Raw genomic sequence first — 15,410 nt, 5'->3', positions numbered from 1 at the left:
GACTTGTAGAGAGATCTTAAAGTAATAAGGAACTGGAGGGGGAAAATGAGAAGTAGAAAGGAACATACTGTGTAATTTATACTGCAATTCCTAGACATGAGTGCCCCATATTCGCAGAGATGGGAGAATGAGATGACAAGTTGGTGTAAAGTATGATATAAATGGGGATAAGAAGAGGAGAGGAAACAAGCCACCCCGTGGCCTTCCAAAAAGAGCAACTCTTGACTTCGCTTAGAAAGATAGTCGCATGGCAGTCACTACAACTGTGTTGAGTGTTCACTTCGAGCAAGCACATCCCCGGTGGCCTTGATGGTTGCCTCAGATACCAGAATCCTCGATCATGGAAAATTCAGATTCAACCCCCCTTCATAAACCGGCGAACCACAAGGCTGTCGTTGGGGGAACAAGTTAAGATAGGATTTGCTACGATTTTCTGGGTGTTTATAGAGTTTGATAGCCATGCGAAATGAAGACTAGGCTTTGATGATTACAAATTACTAGTAGCCGGAGGACGAGGAATTTTAAACATGAGGTTGGATGGAAGACACCAGTGATCTATAAACTCAATAATTATCATAAGTATACAGACACTCAGTATTCTATGGTAGAACTTTACTGATGTAAGACTATCTACTAACTGTGACAACTGGTCACATGACCAACGAACTTAGTGAATTGAAGCTTATAAGAGATGCGCGTTCTGAGTCTGTTGACTCAGAATTCTAGTCTTTTACTGGATAGTCTAGCGGAATAACTCCTGAAGCACACCAGGCGGGATCGTGACACTTAACTGTACCGACGTACCCGAGGAAGTGCTTGACTTCCATTTGAGGTCACTCTGCATCAGGTCATGCTTCTGACGAAAGCTTATTTATATGCGGCAATAACCACCTTGGTCGAATAGAGCTGAGTATGGAAGCCACCATCCTGAGCACCTGCCTTGTGTTATTTGTGTTTACAAGTCCATGTAAGACAATCAACAGAAGTTCCGATGAACCTCTTCCCCGTCCCACACATCAAATACTCAGACAAGCTAACGCATCATTCTTCCCCAATAGCCAGTCTTCATTAAACGATAGCTTTATGGAAAGTGGCCTAAAACTGCCTTTGCAACAGCATACCGACTGAAGCAGTCGACCTCCAAGATAACAGACATCCCATTGCCTTTTTGAAGGTGAGGATGGTCCTACATATTGTACTGAAGTCCGATTTGACATAGAAAAAATATCTAATATATCAACAGCAGCAAGACAGGTATGCAAAAAAGAGCTGCATGCTGTTGAATGGCTCTGCATGAGCCGCAAACAATCTTTATCGCCCTATGGGCCCGTCTCCTCCAGAGAATCGACAACAGCTACATGAGCCAACCTTTTTCTTTTGAGGAGTCAGGTTCATCGTGCGCCTGCCGTCCCGGAAAGGTTTTGGCCGATATACTTCGCTACTTCGAAAGGATCGAGGCGCAAAGAGCAGGCGCAGGGCAGCCCAGAGCTGGTGCAGTTTCTGGGCCTGCCCTCCAGATGGCTTCATGCACTGGACCGGCGGATCGATACAACATATGAATACTACTACTACTACATACCTGAAATGCCTCAAGGCGATAGGTAGTCTTAGAGGGGGCTACTATGCTGACGCCATTGACCAAGCCATTTCAAGTGGCTTATGCCGACAGCAAATACACTGATGGCGACGTGATCAATGCTCACAAGTACTTCGATTTAACACACGACGACCCGCGGCTTACCGAGGACAATATTATTAGGATCTTCTATGCTTGAGCTCTACCACGATAAAGACAGAATCACGTAAAGAATTATGGAAGATAGGCGACAGTAAATATAATAAATATATTAAGTTAGTAGCTGAAGATAGTAAGATTTCTCTAGAATAAGATTTTAAAATCTACAGTTAATAAAATAAAAAAGTAGTAGATCTCCAGATTAGCCATCTTAATAATAATATTCTTAAATAAGTAGTATTTTCAGATATTAATAATATACTTTATTATTATTAATATAGTATTATTTTATTTATTATAATAGCAGTATAAGAAGACTAGTTTTAGCCAGAGACTTGCGTTCTTGCAGGCCTGAATTATCTTAGGGATATTAATGCGAGACTAGAAGAGCTTGAGGTGTTCCATCACGCAGTCCGGCCCAGCATCAGCCTTGCTGGTCATTGTCACACCTGCAGTTTCCTCCCGTCACTTTTCTACTTCCTCTAGTTCATGCTTTCTATCTTTGAACCTTTATAAGAATTTTGTTGAGGCAGTCACTCCCCTTTTCGCGCTCGCTCTGCTGCGCGTTCCTAGAAAGCAATACAACACACTTTCGCTGCATTATTCTGCTTCCGTTTGGTTCCCGCTGTAGGTCGTGCCTGGAAAAATCCTTACTGTGTTGTGTTTGTAGCGCTCAAGATAGCCTTTATGTTATCTTGCTTTCGTCTACAACCCCTTTGTGTGCTTTTTCATACCTTTACTCTTACTCCAATACAACAAGCAACGGAACGCATCTCGCCGTCGCAAGCACCAGTATGACAGTTTCCTGCATGACCTGTTTACTTTTCGCCATAAAAACTCACGCTTTCCACTCTGCAAACTCCAAGATCTTTGCTGTGTTTCTAGCGCTCAAGATGTCTTTGTTGTGATTTCGCTTCCAGCTACAACCCCTTCGTGTGGTTTCCCCACACCTGTACCTTTACTCCGACGCGATAAACAAGTCGAAAAGCATCAACGCGGCGGTTTCCTGCATGACTTTGTTTTGCTTTTCGCCATCATACTATATAATCCTGATGAGCTGTTGCTAGTGCGACGACTTCGAGGCCAACTTCAGTCTGAGCCTATTCCTACAGCGTGTGGTTTGAGGGGCCCGTATGTGAGCATATCTCTACGTCTAGTCTCCGGATAGACGCAATATGTTGTTCTTGGTCTCGAAGATAGCGCTTCGACATGTTTCTTCAACTAAATGAGCTGCTCCAGTGAGATATTTGAGCTTTGACCGGACCCATTAATTCCAAAACTCATAGCTCAGCATGGTCTAGAGGTGTGACGCCGAGTCATTTTCAGAACACACCGAGCTACAGTTATCTCGTCCTCATGGCGCTCTCTAAGCAGACATTAACCGAAATACACTTCAGTCATATCAAGATCAACTCTGGTGGGTGGTCGATCCTTTTAAGAGTCCTTTCCGAATTTTCATCGCTGACCAAGTTCTCTGAAGTCTTCCCTATCGTTGATGCTGCGCTGGGGGTGAAATTCTCTTATACTTTTCAAAGGCCTTGGGGAAGGACCAGAAAACTGTGAAGATCGATTACCTCTGCCGTAATATGTTGAGACATTCACTGCAGCCAGGCAGCTGTCAGCTGGTCCTTCGCCTCTTCTTCCCGCGTGGTCTCTGACCAACACCTCTTCCAACCAACCAACCACCCAACCCCTTGAGATCTAAACAGATTAACTCCATATATATTTGACTCTTCGTCTTGACATAACATGAATATTGCGTTACAGAAGTTGGCCGAGTATGCAGCTTTCTTACTGGTTTACGACGGGTACAAGACCAGCAACCCGGGATGGAGGTGGAGTTATTAGGGCCACAGCTTCCACATGAACGAATAATCATTGACGAAAAGAACGGTAACAGTCAGCTATATTTCTATGGCTCTTGACACAATTTCTAATACGTTTCCTCAGACTATGTGGAACAGAATTCTATCCTTGACATACAATAGTTGCTCAAAAAGTCTCAGGACATTCCGCTCCCGCGTCACGCGTCTAAAAAAACCCAACACCTTCCACCTTCCACCACACCACCAAACTGAGGTCTTTTGGAACAGAAATCAGCGCAAATCGTGACACTAGCCCATGGTTTAGCGTCTCGCACTCAACAACTTATCGCAAAAAAGAAGACTTTCAGAATTACAACAACTAGAATCTCTGCCTCGCTCAGGTAGACCTCGCAAGCTTAGCCCCTCTACTTCAACCGAAGCGGTAGCAGAAACCATCAGCTCTCCAACGACTGCCCGTATCAGGACCTGAGCCTCCTCAGGAACCTCCGGAGGAGATGGAAGAGGCGCCTCCTCCAAAGACTCCCGATGCGAATATGGACGGGATAGTTGGTTGGGAGTTTTCAGGAGCTTACCATACTTGCCTCAAAGAATATAGAGGTTGATTGTTATACTGCAGATATTCTAATAGGAATGCTTGGAAAGAGTTCCGTGCAAATAGAAACAATCAGAATATGGGTAGCCTATGGGGGATTAGACAACCTTGGTTGGGGAGAAATGACCTCATATGTCGGATAATTGGGAACTGAGGACAATGAGGATGACACAAGGAGGGATTCGATACCCAAATAATATATTGCTGCCCACTCAGCAGAGCGGGTGATTCAAATGTCGAGTTGTGCTACTATATCATCATGGCTACGGACAATTCAGCGATAGAGACAAGCATAATCATTCTGCACTCTCGATGCAGAGCCATAACTCGCATAATACGGGACAGAGTGCCCCAAAAGGGAAGACGGAGGAGCCTTACAGAGGAGGTGATGTAGTTTTTGTTGAGCTTAGACAGATACAGAGGTAGATGACTGCGCAAAGCCGCAAATGACAGTAGTGAGTACAAAAATAGCACATCTCACATATTCTTGATGCATGTAGTAGGTTATATCAGGACACCACAGCCTGAAGTACGACAAACTTATTTTACTGCGCGTGTTATTCTTCGTATTGCATGCAGTAGGGGAAGAGACAGCCGGAAAAGTCGACCATCGAGCAACTAGATAAACAGTTCGCTGTCCATACTTTGTATCTTTAGGATACGGCAATGGTACCATGCATCTGACAATACTGTTCGATTACAGTCACAGTGGCTGCCCCGCCAATATATTTCTAAGTGACGTGAAATGGTGTCTTTTTTGGGCGGTCACGGGGTGTTGGGCCTTGATTCTTCTCTTCTTGCTCGCTTGTTTCCTCTCATCTTCACCTCACCTCGTTCCCCACCTCCATCTCATTTTCCCCTCCATCTCATCTTTTCCTTCATCCCATTTTTTCTTTCGTCTCATCTCTTTCATCACGCTCTCCTCTTCCCCTTCACCTCTCCTTCTTTCTCTCATCACCCTCCTGTATTCCCCTCCCCCATCATCTACTCTCTCCTCTTCTCCTTCACCTCTCCTTCTCTCTCTCATTACCCTTATGTACTTCCCTTCTGTACTCCCCTCCCCCATCATCTTGCCTGGCGAGTCATGGTATCATGACTAGCTGAGGGGCTGCTTCCATTGGGAGTAGCCAGAAAAAATGTAAGTCTTCTTTGCTACTCTCTTACTATGTATCTTTGCTTCACAGGGTTTGCCTTCCCCTCAACTCACCGATGGAAAATGAAATGCAACACTTTTATGACAATCTTGCGTGTTATTTTTTGCTTGTTGGCATACTGCGACCTAGGCTAACAATTATGGAATCAGCCGTCCACCACCTCAGACCTCTTTCCTCTTCGGGAGTTCCAAATATTGGAAGAACAGCAGAAAAGGCAAGTCAATATAATCTAAGAAGTATATTATCGCTGACGACTTGACAAAGGTCACGGGGTACCTTGGGTACAACTTCACTCGTCCAAATAACGTGTCCGGGCTAGAAGACCAGATCACAAATTGGGCGAGTATGTTGTCGTGTGGTACCAGACGGTGGGTTCGTTATGTTTGAAGCATATCAGCCATTTCGTCCAAGAAATTGTTTCGGGTCAAGGACCCAGACGATGGAATGGACGAGTGTTGGTGATAGTAGCTGGAGTGCTTCCAGCATACTTCTTCATCACATGACTGAGAGCTTGATATACTGGTTGTATATCAAGTTTCTTATCCAAAGGCGCTTCCGGGTCAGTGACCCAGAAGACCGGATAAGAATGCGGGCTGGCCAAGAGGTCCAGCACGCTGATATGTCGTTAGACGGCGAGCTTGATATACAGTGTATGTCAGCTTCATCAAGAACTGCAAGCTGGGCCAAGGTGTCCAGCAGGATGATACGTCGCTAGACGGCGGCTTGATACATGTGTATTGAGTTTCATCTGGAAATGCAGGCTGGCCAAGAGGTCCAGCAGGATGATACGTCGCTAGAGCTTGATATACTGTGTATGTCAGCTTCAACAGTGCTGCAGGCTGGTCCAAGGTGTCCAGCAGGATGATACGTCGCTAGACGGCGGCTTGATACAAGTGTATTGAGTTTCATCTGGAACTGCAGGCTGGCCAAGAGGTCCAGCACACTGTTTCATCACACGACAGAGAGCTTGGTATACAAGGTATATCAGCTTTCTCATCCAAAGTGTATCCGGGTCAGTGACCCAGAAACATGGATGAGAATAGCAGGCTGGCCAAGGGTCCAGCACGCTAAATTTGTCACTAGACGACGAGCTGAGTATACAGTGTATATCAGCTTCATCATCCAAAGTGTTCCGGGTCAGTGACCCAGAATACTGGGTGAGAATAGCAAGTTGGACAGAGTCCACAATGCTAAGTCGTCACCGAACGACAAGCTTGAATGCCAGCGGCATTCACTATAGCTTGGAGTCGATGACAGTGGTAGCGTCAGGGATGAGAAGAGTCTCTTTAACCCCGGCGATGTCGATGGTGATGCCAAGATCGAAAAAGTGATAGTCACTTACACATTGGCGATCCATCCACTGTCAATGTCAATGTCACTTTGCGCAAAGTTTGCGTAGGGCGACTGACAAGCCGCAAGGGTGGTCCTCAAATTGTTCTTTGAGAGAGGAGTAGTCTTAGAGGCTCTCTACCTCCTATTCATGGCGACGGGTGCGGTTTTGTCCCTGGTGATATGGATCACCTGGGCAATACCCGCTGTGAAACCTCTGTAGGATCACACCATCGCTTGGATATTCAGGAATTGCCAAAGGCACTATGCCGGGTACCTGCCGAACCATGACAGTCTTGACTGGCACAAAGGGGCCCTTCCTGTAACTGAATTCGGCCAAGATTGCAGAACTCCTTGCAATCTGGAAGAATGCTGGAGAGGACGTGGGTGGTTTCAGTTGATGAAAGCTTGTTGCACATAGCTTAGGCTTGTTGCAAACACAGTTTGGGCTTGTTGCGAACAGTTTGAGTTTGTTGCGAACAGCTCGAGTCTCAGAAACATTTGCATGGGGCAATAGTCGCATGCATTGCTCTAGTTCCTCTTCTCAGGTAAACTCTTGTGTCATGTCTGCTGTTTCAACAAGAAACAGCAAAAGGCTATGGTCGGAAGAGGACACCAATATATGGCGCCTCTGAAGGTACCCGCGCTGCCGGTGGACTTAGTGTTTTACACGCTTACCCACAATGGCTCCATGCGGACGACTGATGATCCAGGGCCGCAAGGGCTGGATCGGATGCGTCAACTACGCAAGGATAAAGCACCCATAGTTTGCAGCAATAGCAACTGTGGACTTGTTGAGGACTTGACGACGGGAGATCTTGTGAACCCATAGTCGGCCACAACAATGTGTCCTCGGTGTGATTGTCATTACATCGAGGATAAGAGACATCGCGTGCCCACTACACCGTCTCGTTAAAGCCGGAGCCAGATCAAGGAGAACTGAGGTGACGGCCGGTCGTGATATTGCACTCATTGTTAGAAGCAAGAGACTCCGACCGCAAATATCGAAGTTTACGTGGGAAGTTTCCCATGAACCCGTCTGCCACTGTTGTGATGGTAGAAAGGGACTTCTTTAAGGGGTTTCATTGACACATAGAGTGTCATTGAAGTGTATGCAAGGCATACGCATCACCCTCCAGGAAGGCATCTGCCAACCTGGTACTGCATCATAGGGTGCGGCTATGGTGCAGTAGCCGGACGATGTGGCCCAGCCACATGCTCACACCTTCACGCGGTGTCCGGTGTTGATCGCCAAGAAGCGAGACCAAGATGAGCACTGAAATGTAATGCTGGCTATTGTAGGTATGATCCACTCAATGTATGAATTAACCCCAATTCTCGCTACTCTCACCCTCAAAGCATCACTGTCTTGCCCGCAAATTCTCATTTAGATTACAGTCGAGACCTTGAGCTAACACATGAACCTTCCACGGTGACACCTTTTTCATCTTCAAACCCGGCGCTTGTGTCAGCTTTTAATAGGCGTGCCAAGTGCAGGTTGGAAATGGGAAAGGAGCAATGTTAGTGACTTACACCCGTGGCTCGTTTGTGGAAGTTCCTCGTGCTAATCAAAGTTGATCAGTCTTGAGCAATCTAGAGAACATGGACCCTCTAAACGGGCCGGTATTATTGACGTGTAAGGGATGTGTTAAGATGAGAAAGCGTTTATGCAGTCTATGGGGTGAACAACCACTTGTATCGCCAAGATGTACATAGAACAAGACGTGAGAAGGCCCCAACGGGACCACGCTGATACATTGTCCCACAACACGACCATACCGAAAGCTACTGGGAGTGGCGAAAAGGCATATTGGACCATGAGGGGATGCAGAGAGGCTGGGCTACGGGTATATGATTGTTTGAGAAACTACAGCAATGGCTTCACGAAGCAGGAAGCAGCAAGCGAATGATATGTTGCGCTGAAGTGGACATATGTTTAAACTTAAGACTCGTGGCTGCCGCCAAACCGCTCGTCGGCGACCAGACAAGACTTGTTGTATTGCACTCATCTTCTTTACTATCAGCAGCCAAGGACGCGCATACCATTGAGCAGCAAGCCAATATGACATAGTCTTCCCAGCCTCTAAAGCACAAAATCGGACTTCTTGTGAGAATAAGTCTTAGAATATTACAAATGACCTAGCTGTCAGAAAGCATCATTATAGCAAGAGTACGAGTCCTAAAGCCGGACGGAGGGACATCTACAAGATCAATGTAGACTTGCTTGCCAGCTTTCTAGTCCAATGGTCCGTATCGAACCACCGGCGCTTTGAAGAAGCAACCAAAAGCACATGCGTAACACGGTTACCTGGGGTACTGACATAGACAAGAATAAGTCGGCATGGTTTATCTAGCAGACACTGATGCAGTGTCTAACACGCATTTCAATATCAGCGAGAACCCGACAAAGCTGCTGGCTAATAGTCGACACCTGATCCAACTACCCGTCTATGGACCGCGCCTTGCATGGAGCCTTATAAAGTCATATCGTACAGTATGAGTCGGAGGCGCTTAGTATTGACTGATGCTTTGGGAACAAAAGCTCGACCTAATACTTGAACTAGATCCAAAGATCAGCGCTGGCGGGAGACTCTGAACTCTAGTGCTCGATATCAAAATGTAGGAAGGCTTACTGGAAGGAATTGCAACAACATTAGCACTGACACGTTTCTTGGACAATGATTCAACTTCAATCGTGATTCTCCTCCTGGTTTATATGTACTAGCCTCGCTAGTATGGTTGTTATGCATGGTAGGACTAGCTGGCTGGTTGTTTGCTGTGTATTATGGGCTGGAACCTGCTACGGGGGTTGGTTATGACGAGTGGTATTCTTGAGATGATGTAGTTCGCATCGTTGTATGAGAAGCGAGTGGTGTGAAGAGGGAGTGGTATGGAGAGGGATGCCAGGTGGAGGCAGGTAGCAGATGTTGATGAGTTCTTTCTCGTGGATAATTGACGTGATTCGTGGAGACTGAGAGCCTCGGATAATGGGGGATGGCACTAAAGAAAAGCAAGAGGTCAGCGACTGGGTCTAAAATGGGTACGGATCTTTGAAGAGTCGCCGATTATCATCGAACTAACGCGGATGGGAACAGAGAGGCTCGCGGTTCATCGACTCGTGATAATATGAGGTGATCTCCTAGCGAAGGGTAGATGAGGTGCTGACGGAAATAAGCGAGCTTTAAGGAAGGGGGAGGGAGAGAGAGAGATAGGATCAGCCTAGAAAAAGACACCGTAGAGGACAAGATAATAGTGTCCGGGGAAGACACTGGCTACTTGGAAAGCGAGGTTTTAAGGCCAACCGGCCACGGCAACCGCCAATCCTATAGAGTAAGGCCTCCCTGCGCTAAATGTGTACTCGGTAGAAAGTGGTAATGTATCTGCCTTGGGATCATTCTTTTAACAGCCATCCTTCTAGGTCTCTACTGGTATTTTAGGGTCGCTTGATTCCCTTCCTGCAGCGAGTCCATACTGGCGAAGGATGTCATGCACACCAGTGGGGCATTCTTACAGGCTTCGTAGTTAGTACGGGGATGTGGCGGACTACATCTACTCAGGAAGTAATGAAGTATATTTATAGAAAGAAGAAAAAAAAAAGAAAAGTTCTCATTCTCAGGCGTCTTCAGTATCGTCCTCCCACGCATTTTCCTCCATGAGGCGCATGTACTCGTCAACGGCCGCGAGAGCGTTCACCAGCACCTCCCTCCGCTCATTCCAGCGCCGCTGTTTCTCCTCGATATTTAGGAGATGGTCTATATACTCGTCCTCCAGGCGAAAAAACTCCTCCATCAGCTCTCGCCGCCTCTGCGCCTTCGCGGCGGCCTCCTCCGGGGTCTATGTGTATATCATTAGATACTATCATAATAAAAACAATGGTATCTGGTACTAACAGTTTCGGCGGGCCCCGGCCCGGTCTGTTGCTGCTCTTGCTGTTGCTGCTGCTGCTGCTGCTGCTGCTGCTGCTGCTCCTACAATAAACCTTAGTTAGTATCAGGAGCAAGTATAACACATATGAGCTAGATTGTGATGATAGTGTGAGGTGTTGTATACTATTCGATTGAATGCTGTTGTTGACGAGGGGACGCGAGGTAATAAGTGATATAAAGTATTTGAGAGTATACTCACTTCGTTGGCTAAAAGAACACAGTAAGTATGGGTTGATAGGTGTATATTGATGCGCAATTGTCAGAGGTGGTACTTACCGGGCATGGTAGTAGTGGTAGTAGTAGTGGTAGTAGTAGTGGTAGTAGTAGTGGTAGTAGTGGTGGTAGTAGTGATGGTGGTGATGGTGGAGGTAATGAGGATGATGGAGATGGTAGCCGAGACGGAAGAGACGGAATATTGAGATGCCAAAGATGCACTGTGGACACATCACCTGATGTCCTGCCTTTTGTGGCCTCTACATCCAGTCTCGAACACTTTGTTCTTTCTTACTTTCTTTCTTTCTTACTTTCTTACTTTTCTTTTTGCTGCTGAAGTCTTGGTCTTATATTAATAATAGCAAGCTCGCTGTTATGTCAACTAGGTTGGTATCAGTCTTTCAAACTAAGCTCTTGAGTTCAGCAACAACAGCCTCTAAGTTCGCATCATCATAACTCAACCCTTTCTCATCGGGCTCTACTTCGGTCTGGTATGACTGGTCAAGAGCTGCGAGTTCATCCACCAACACCTTCCGTGTGGAAGTCCACCTTTCCTTCTTCTCATTGTACTGATCACGGTATTCTTGCTCCAGTGACTTCAGTCTCTGTAGCTCCTCACGGAGCTCCTTCTGTAACTTCTGACCTTCGGTCAGTTTACTAGTTGGGGGTAGAACCCTTTCTGGGATAACTACGCCGGCATCCTCCAATGCATATATATATACCTTTACCTACCACATATCAGCTGTATCCTTCGAATATAGTTTTTGCAGCCGCTGCTATGCCTATATGAACCATAACCCAGATCGCAGACCCAGTGACGTTTGTTCGAAGAGAGATAGCTGGACCAAGGTCACTGACCTTATCCTGTTTCCTCTTGAAGTAGTCATTGATGCTGGATTGGTTCTTTACCCTCTTTGGCATTTTGGGCTTTGCGAGAGGAGTGCATTTTGGAAGTTGAGTTGTCAGACTTACCTTTTAACAACGTTTTAAAAAAATCATTATCGCGGTTGCGATGTGTAAGCATTATCTGTGTACAGTCAAGACGTCAGAAGGGAAGTTAATTTGCACTGAAGAAATTTCCTTAAAGTTGAATGACCGAAACTTGGATTTCATATCATACAGTACATGAGAAAAGGCTCAAGAATATGCATCACAAACACAGAAGCACCAGATGGTAGTTGTTGTACATTAAGTACTAGAAGGAACTTACCTTGAATATTAAATCCTCAAGAGAGGCCTTTCCCTAATTAGATAATTAGGGGGAACAACCTAATAGGATCATCGAAATTCGAAAGAGTTTTCTTGCTTAGTGCCATATTTGGCCACTGTAAATTGTAAGGCTATGTACTCTTCGATTTGTCAGTGAAAAAGTGTGCGTACTGCTCGATTTTATCAAGAATCTTTTTTCTAATTCCGTTTAAAATTTCGTTTCCTTTCTAAGGGTATAGTAAACCCAAGATGCTGGATTTAACAGCATAAAGTAGGGCAAATCTATGTACTTTTATGGCGTTAGCTATTGGTATGTCATTGATATTTAGGTTGTGCACGCATAACGTGTGCTCGATTGATGGACTCGAACAGCATTATGCCAAACAGAATAGGAAAAGGAGGGGGGAAAAGAAACAAAGAAAACGATCAGACAACCACTCCCGCTAATATAGGAGGTCGAAGAAGACAATTAGACTGCATGCGTGGAACGCTTACCTGTTTGAATATTGCTATCTGCCACTATATAGTTGGTGCCCGAAGGCTCAGTCTTTAGACTAAGCCCTCAATCAATATTAGGGCAAGGCTCGCTATATGCTATTGATTGTATGTACATAAAATTTTATGGATCTTGATTTTCATTTTTATTTGTTCTTCTAAGTTCTTGATCGAAAGAGACAAGATTGAAGTATAAGAGAAGGTCTGAGATGGGAGGAAGAAAGAGATCAAAGTCAGAAATGAGAGAGATATTTATACCTGGAGAACGAGGGTCACTGGATGCGACGGTGATAGCAAGCTAGTGAAAATTGACTATCTAGGCAAGGAATATTGATGGGGAATGCCTGAGCGGCTTCAATGAGAGCATGGTTCTGTGAATAGTCTAGGGAAGCTGAGATCAGGGCGTAATGAATACGCCAATATCTTCGGTGATGTCGATGAATGGGATGAAGTCATCTTCAGTTGAATTTGAGAATTGGAGGTCTTTTGATGCTGCTACTATTCCCAAGCGGAAGCTGCGCACAAGCATCAGTCAGAGAAAGACTTACTCTGAATCTGGAAGGAGTAAGAATACTCAATCCCCCCAAAACTAATTGTTTCTACCCAAATTCCAAACGGGGCGAGACGATGCGGAGTATGGATTTGGAGACCTTCGAGTCCATTTGGCCGTCGGATCGAGAAGAAAAGATCTGGCCTATGAAATGGCGTAGCTGGCCGTTGCAGTGAGGGTTACTGACTTGCCACCAGAGCATTGCCGTGTTGCATCGTTCGAGGTTTGTATGGAGAAACAACGTCTACTAGCTATAGTGATTGTCTCGATTATATATCTCGCATAATACATTCTAGCTCTCTAGTTGGTATGCTCCAGGCCCAAAACAGCACATTCTTCCATATACGGCAATCCAGAGTAGAATGGCGCAGGATACTGCAGATTAGCCACGTTCTTGCTTCCACGTCCCTCCGTGAACTCATCCCACTGCCACCTCTCCATCAACTTCAGGCTGCTGAAGTACCCCCTTGCACGAAGATACCCCTCGTCAACATTCGGATCTCCGCGTCTGGCAAACGCTGCCCACATATCCTGCACCATATTCGTATAATAGATATCCTCTGGCGCACGGACCGGCAAATCAAACAAATAGTATGTGCCAAACACCTCATACAAATCCCCAGAGTGACATTTGTAGTAAGGTGTGTCGGGCTTGCCAACGGGGTACGTGCAGAGATCATACCAGTCATAGTAGTTTAGACCGTAGGCGCGCTGGTGCAGGTACACGTAGAGACTTTTGTATGCGTGGGATGCTGCGCCTACGGAGGCAAATTCCTTGGAGTAGCAGGTCATGCTGGCGGGCGAGTCAACGTGGATGGTTGCATTGTAGGGAGTGGAGTAGTTCCTCCAGAGGTCAGAGGAGAGCACGGCCTTTTCTTCGGACTTTGTGATGGAGCCGCTGCTGACGAGGGTTTGGAGGGTGGTGGTGAAGTTTGTGGCGTTGGGGGAGATAGTGGTTTGGAGGATGGATTGTGCCTCCTCGGGCATGAAGCCGGTAATGAAATTGACCTTGTTGATCTCGCCTTTAGCGATCTGGGTGAGTGGGTAGTCGAAGATGTAGCGGTTGTCGATGACGGTGTCCCAGGTTACGTAGGAGCTGATGTTCAGGAGAGTTTCAGCAGGGAGGGATTGCAGGAACTTGAGGCGCTGAGTTCCCGTAGTGTTATTGCAGAGGGGCTGAATGTAAGGGAGAATAGCGGCAGCTGAAGCGTTGGAGGTCTCGACGTGGCCGGCGATGGACTGGGCGATGGCGTTTTGGAAAAGGCCGTTGGCTTTGGGGGTAGTGAGTAGATCAATGACGGACGAAGCACCGGCGGATTGACCGAAGATGGTCACGTTGTTGGGGTCTCCGCCAAAGGCTCGGATGTATTTCTGGACCCATTTGAGCGCCTCAATCTTGTCAGTGAGTTGAGCGTTCCCGGGAATGGTAGAGTCATCGAGGCTCAGATAGCCGAAGATGTTGACCCGGTAGTTTATGGTGACTAGAACGACGTCGTTGCGGCTGACGAAGCTATCGCCGTCGAAGGTGGAGTCGGCACCGGTTCCTGAAGTCTCGCCACCTCCGTGGATCCAGAGCATAACTGGCCTGTAGGAATTTGTTTCGTCTTTGGCTGACGGAAGAGAAGGGGTGTAGACGTTCAAGTGCAAGCAGTCCTCACTATTTCCCCAGGGGTTGAGGCCGTAGCTGTTTCCGTCATACCAGCCAGATTGGATACATGCAGGGCCGTATCTGGTGGCGTTGACGTAAGAGCTCTTAGCCCATTCTTGGGCATATTTAAAGCGAAGCTCTCCCACGGGAGGCTGGGCGAAGGGGATTCCCATGAAGCGGAATGCCATATGGTCGCGCAGACCCTCGAAGGTGACGCCATTGGCGCTAGCATTGACTCTTGGGAAGTCAGAATAATCGGTATCCACTTGCTTGACGAACTTGGCGGAGTTGGAGCATAGGAAGGGAAGACCAGCAGGCGAGGAAGTATTGGCTAGTTCGCCGTTCCATGTTGTCGGACGGTCTGAGCTGCAAGAAGACCAGAAGAGCTGATCTGAGCCAATGTTCTTCAAATATTGTTGGTATGTGAATGAATAATGGAAGTCGGGATAGTCTTTGCAGCTAAGAAGTGATTCATTGTACTGCGCACAGGTTTCCTGCGCATTTTGGTAGGTCAAAGCATTGTTGACGAAGAGTGCGCTGGGCTTTTCAGCATGTGTTGTCCAGTTGCCGTCATTCTGGAAGAGTACAGTGAGACTGGCATCTGCTGGTACACAGCTATACAGCAAGCTCAGGCTGGCGATGAACGTACGGCGCCTCATTGTGCCAGTGAAGATGGGTTGCTACGCCGACAGAGACCATGGCTCCCCAGGTATTTATGCGAATTCAAAATTGC

General features: G+C 46.6%; 3 protein-coding genes across 3 annotated transcripts; all 3 read right to left on the bottom strand.

Moving 5' to 3' along the window:
* Positions 1–10,248: 10,248 nt before the first annotated feature.
* On the bottom strand, positions 10,249–10,845 carry AKAW2_11915S (uncharacterized protein; the record flags this gene model as incomplete). Its single annotated transcript, XM_041684452.1, has 4 exons — positions 10,249–10,470; positions 10,527–10,604; positions 10,762–10,769; positions 10,839–10,845. 4 exons carry the CDS (start codon positions 10,843–10,845, stop codon positions 10,249–10,251), a joined length of 315 nt encoding a protein of 104 aa, XP_041538635.1.
* A 331-nt stretch (positions 10,846–11,176) lies between these two features.
* On the bottom strand, positions 11,177–11,696 carry AKAW2_11914S (uncharacterized protein; the record flags this gene model as incomplete). Its single annotated transcript, XM_041684451.1, has 2 exons — positions 11,177–11,503; positions 11,634–11,696. The coding sequence occupies 2 exons, from the start codon at positions 11,694–11,696 to the stop codon at positions 11,177–11,179; spliced, it is 390 nt and encodes a 129-aa protein (XP_041538634.1).
* Positions 11,697–13,329: 1,633 nt separating this feature from the next.
* On the bottom strand, positions 13,330–15,336 carry AKAW2_11913S (uncharacterized protein; the record flags this gene model as incomplete). Its single annotated transcript, XM_041684450.1, has 1 exon — positions 13,330–15,336. One exon carries the CDS (start codon positions 15,334–15,336, stop codon positions 13,330–13,332), a length of 2,007 nt encoding a protein of 668 aa, XP_041538633.1.
* Positions 15,337–15,410: the final 74 nt, after the last annotated feature.

The sequence above is a fragment of the Aspergillus luchuensis genome, chromosome 1, assembly GCF_016861625.1.
Source record: "Aspergillus luchuensis IFO 4308 DNA, chromosome 1, nearly complete sequence".
NCBI lineage: Eukaryota > Fungi > Ascomycota > Eurotiomycetes > Eurotiales > Aspergillaceae > Aspergillus > Aspergillus luchuensis.
This window is presented reverse-complemented; position numbering and strand designations above follow the sequence as displayed.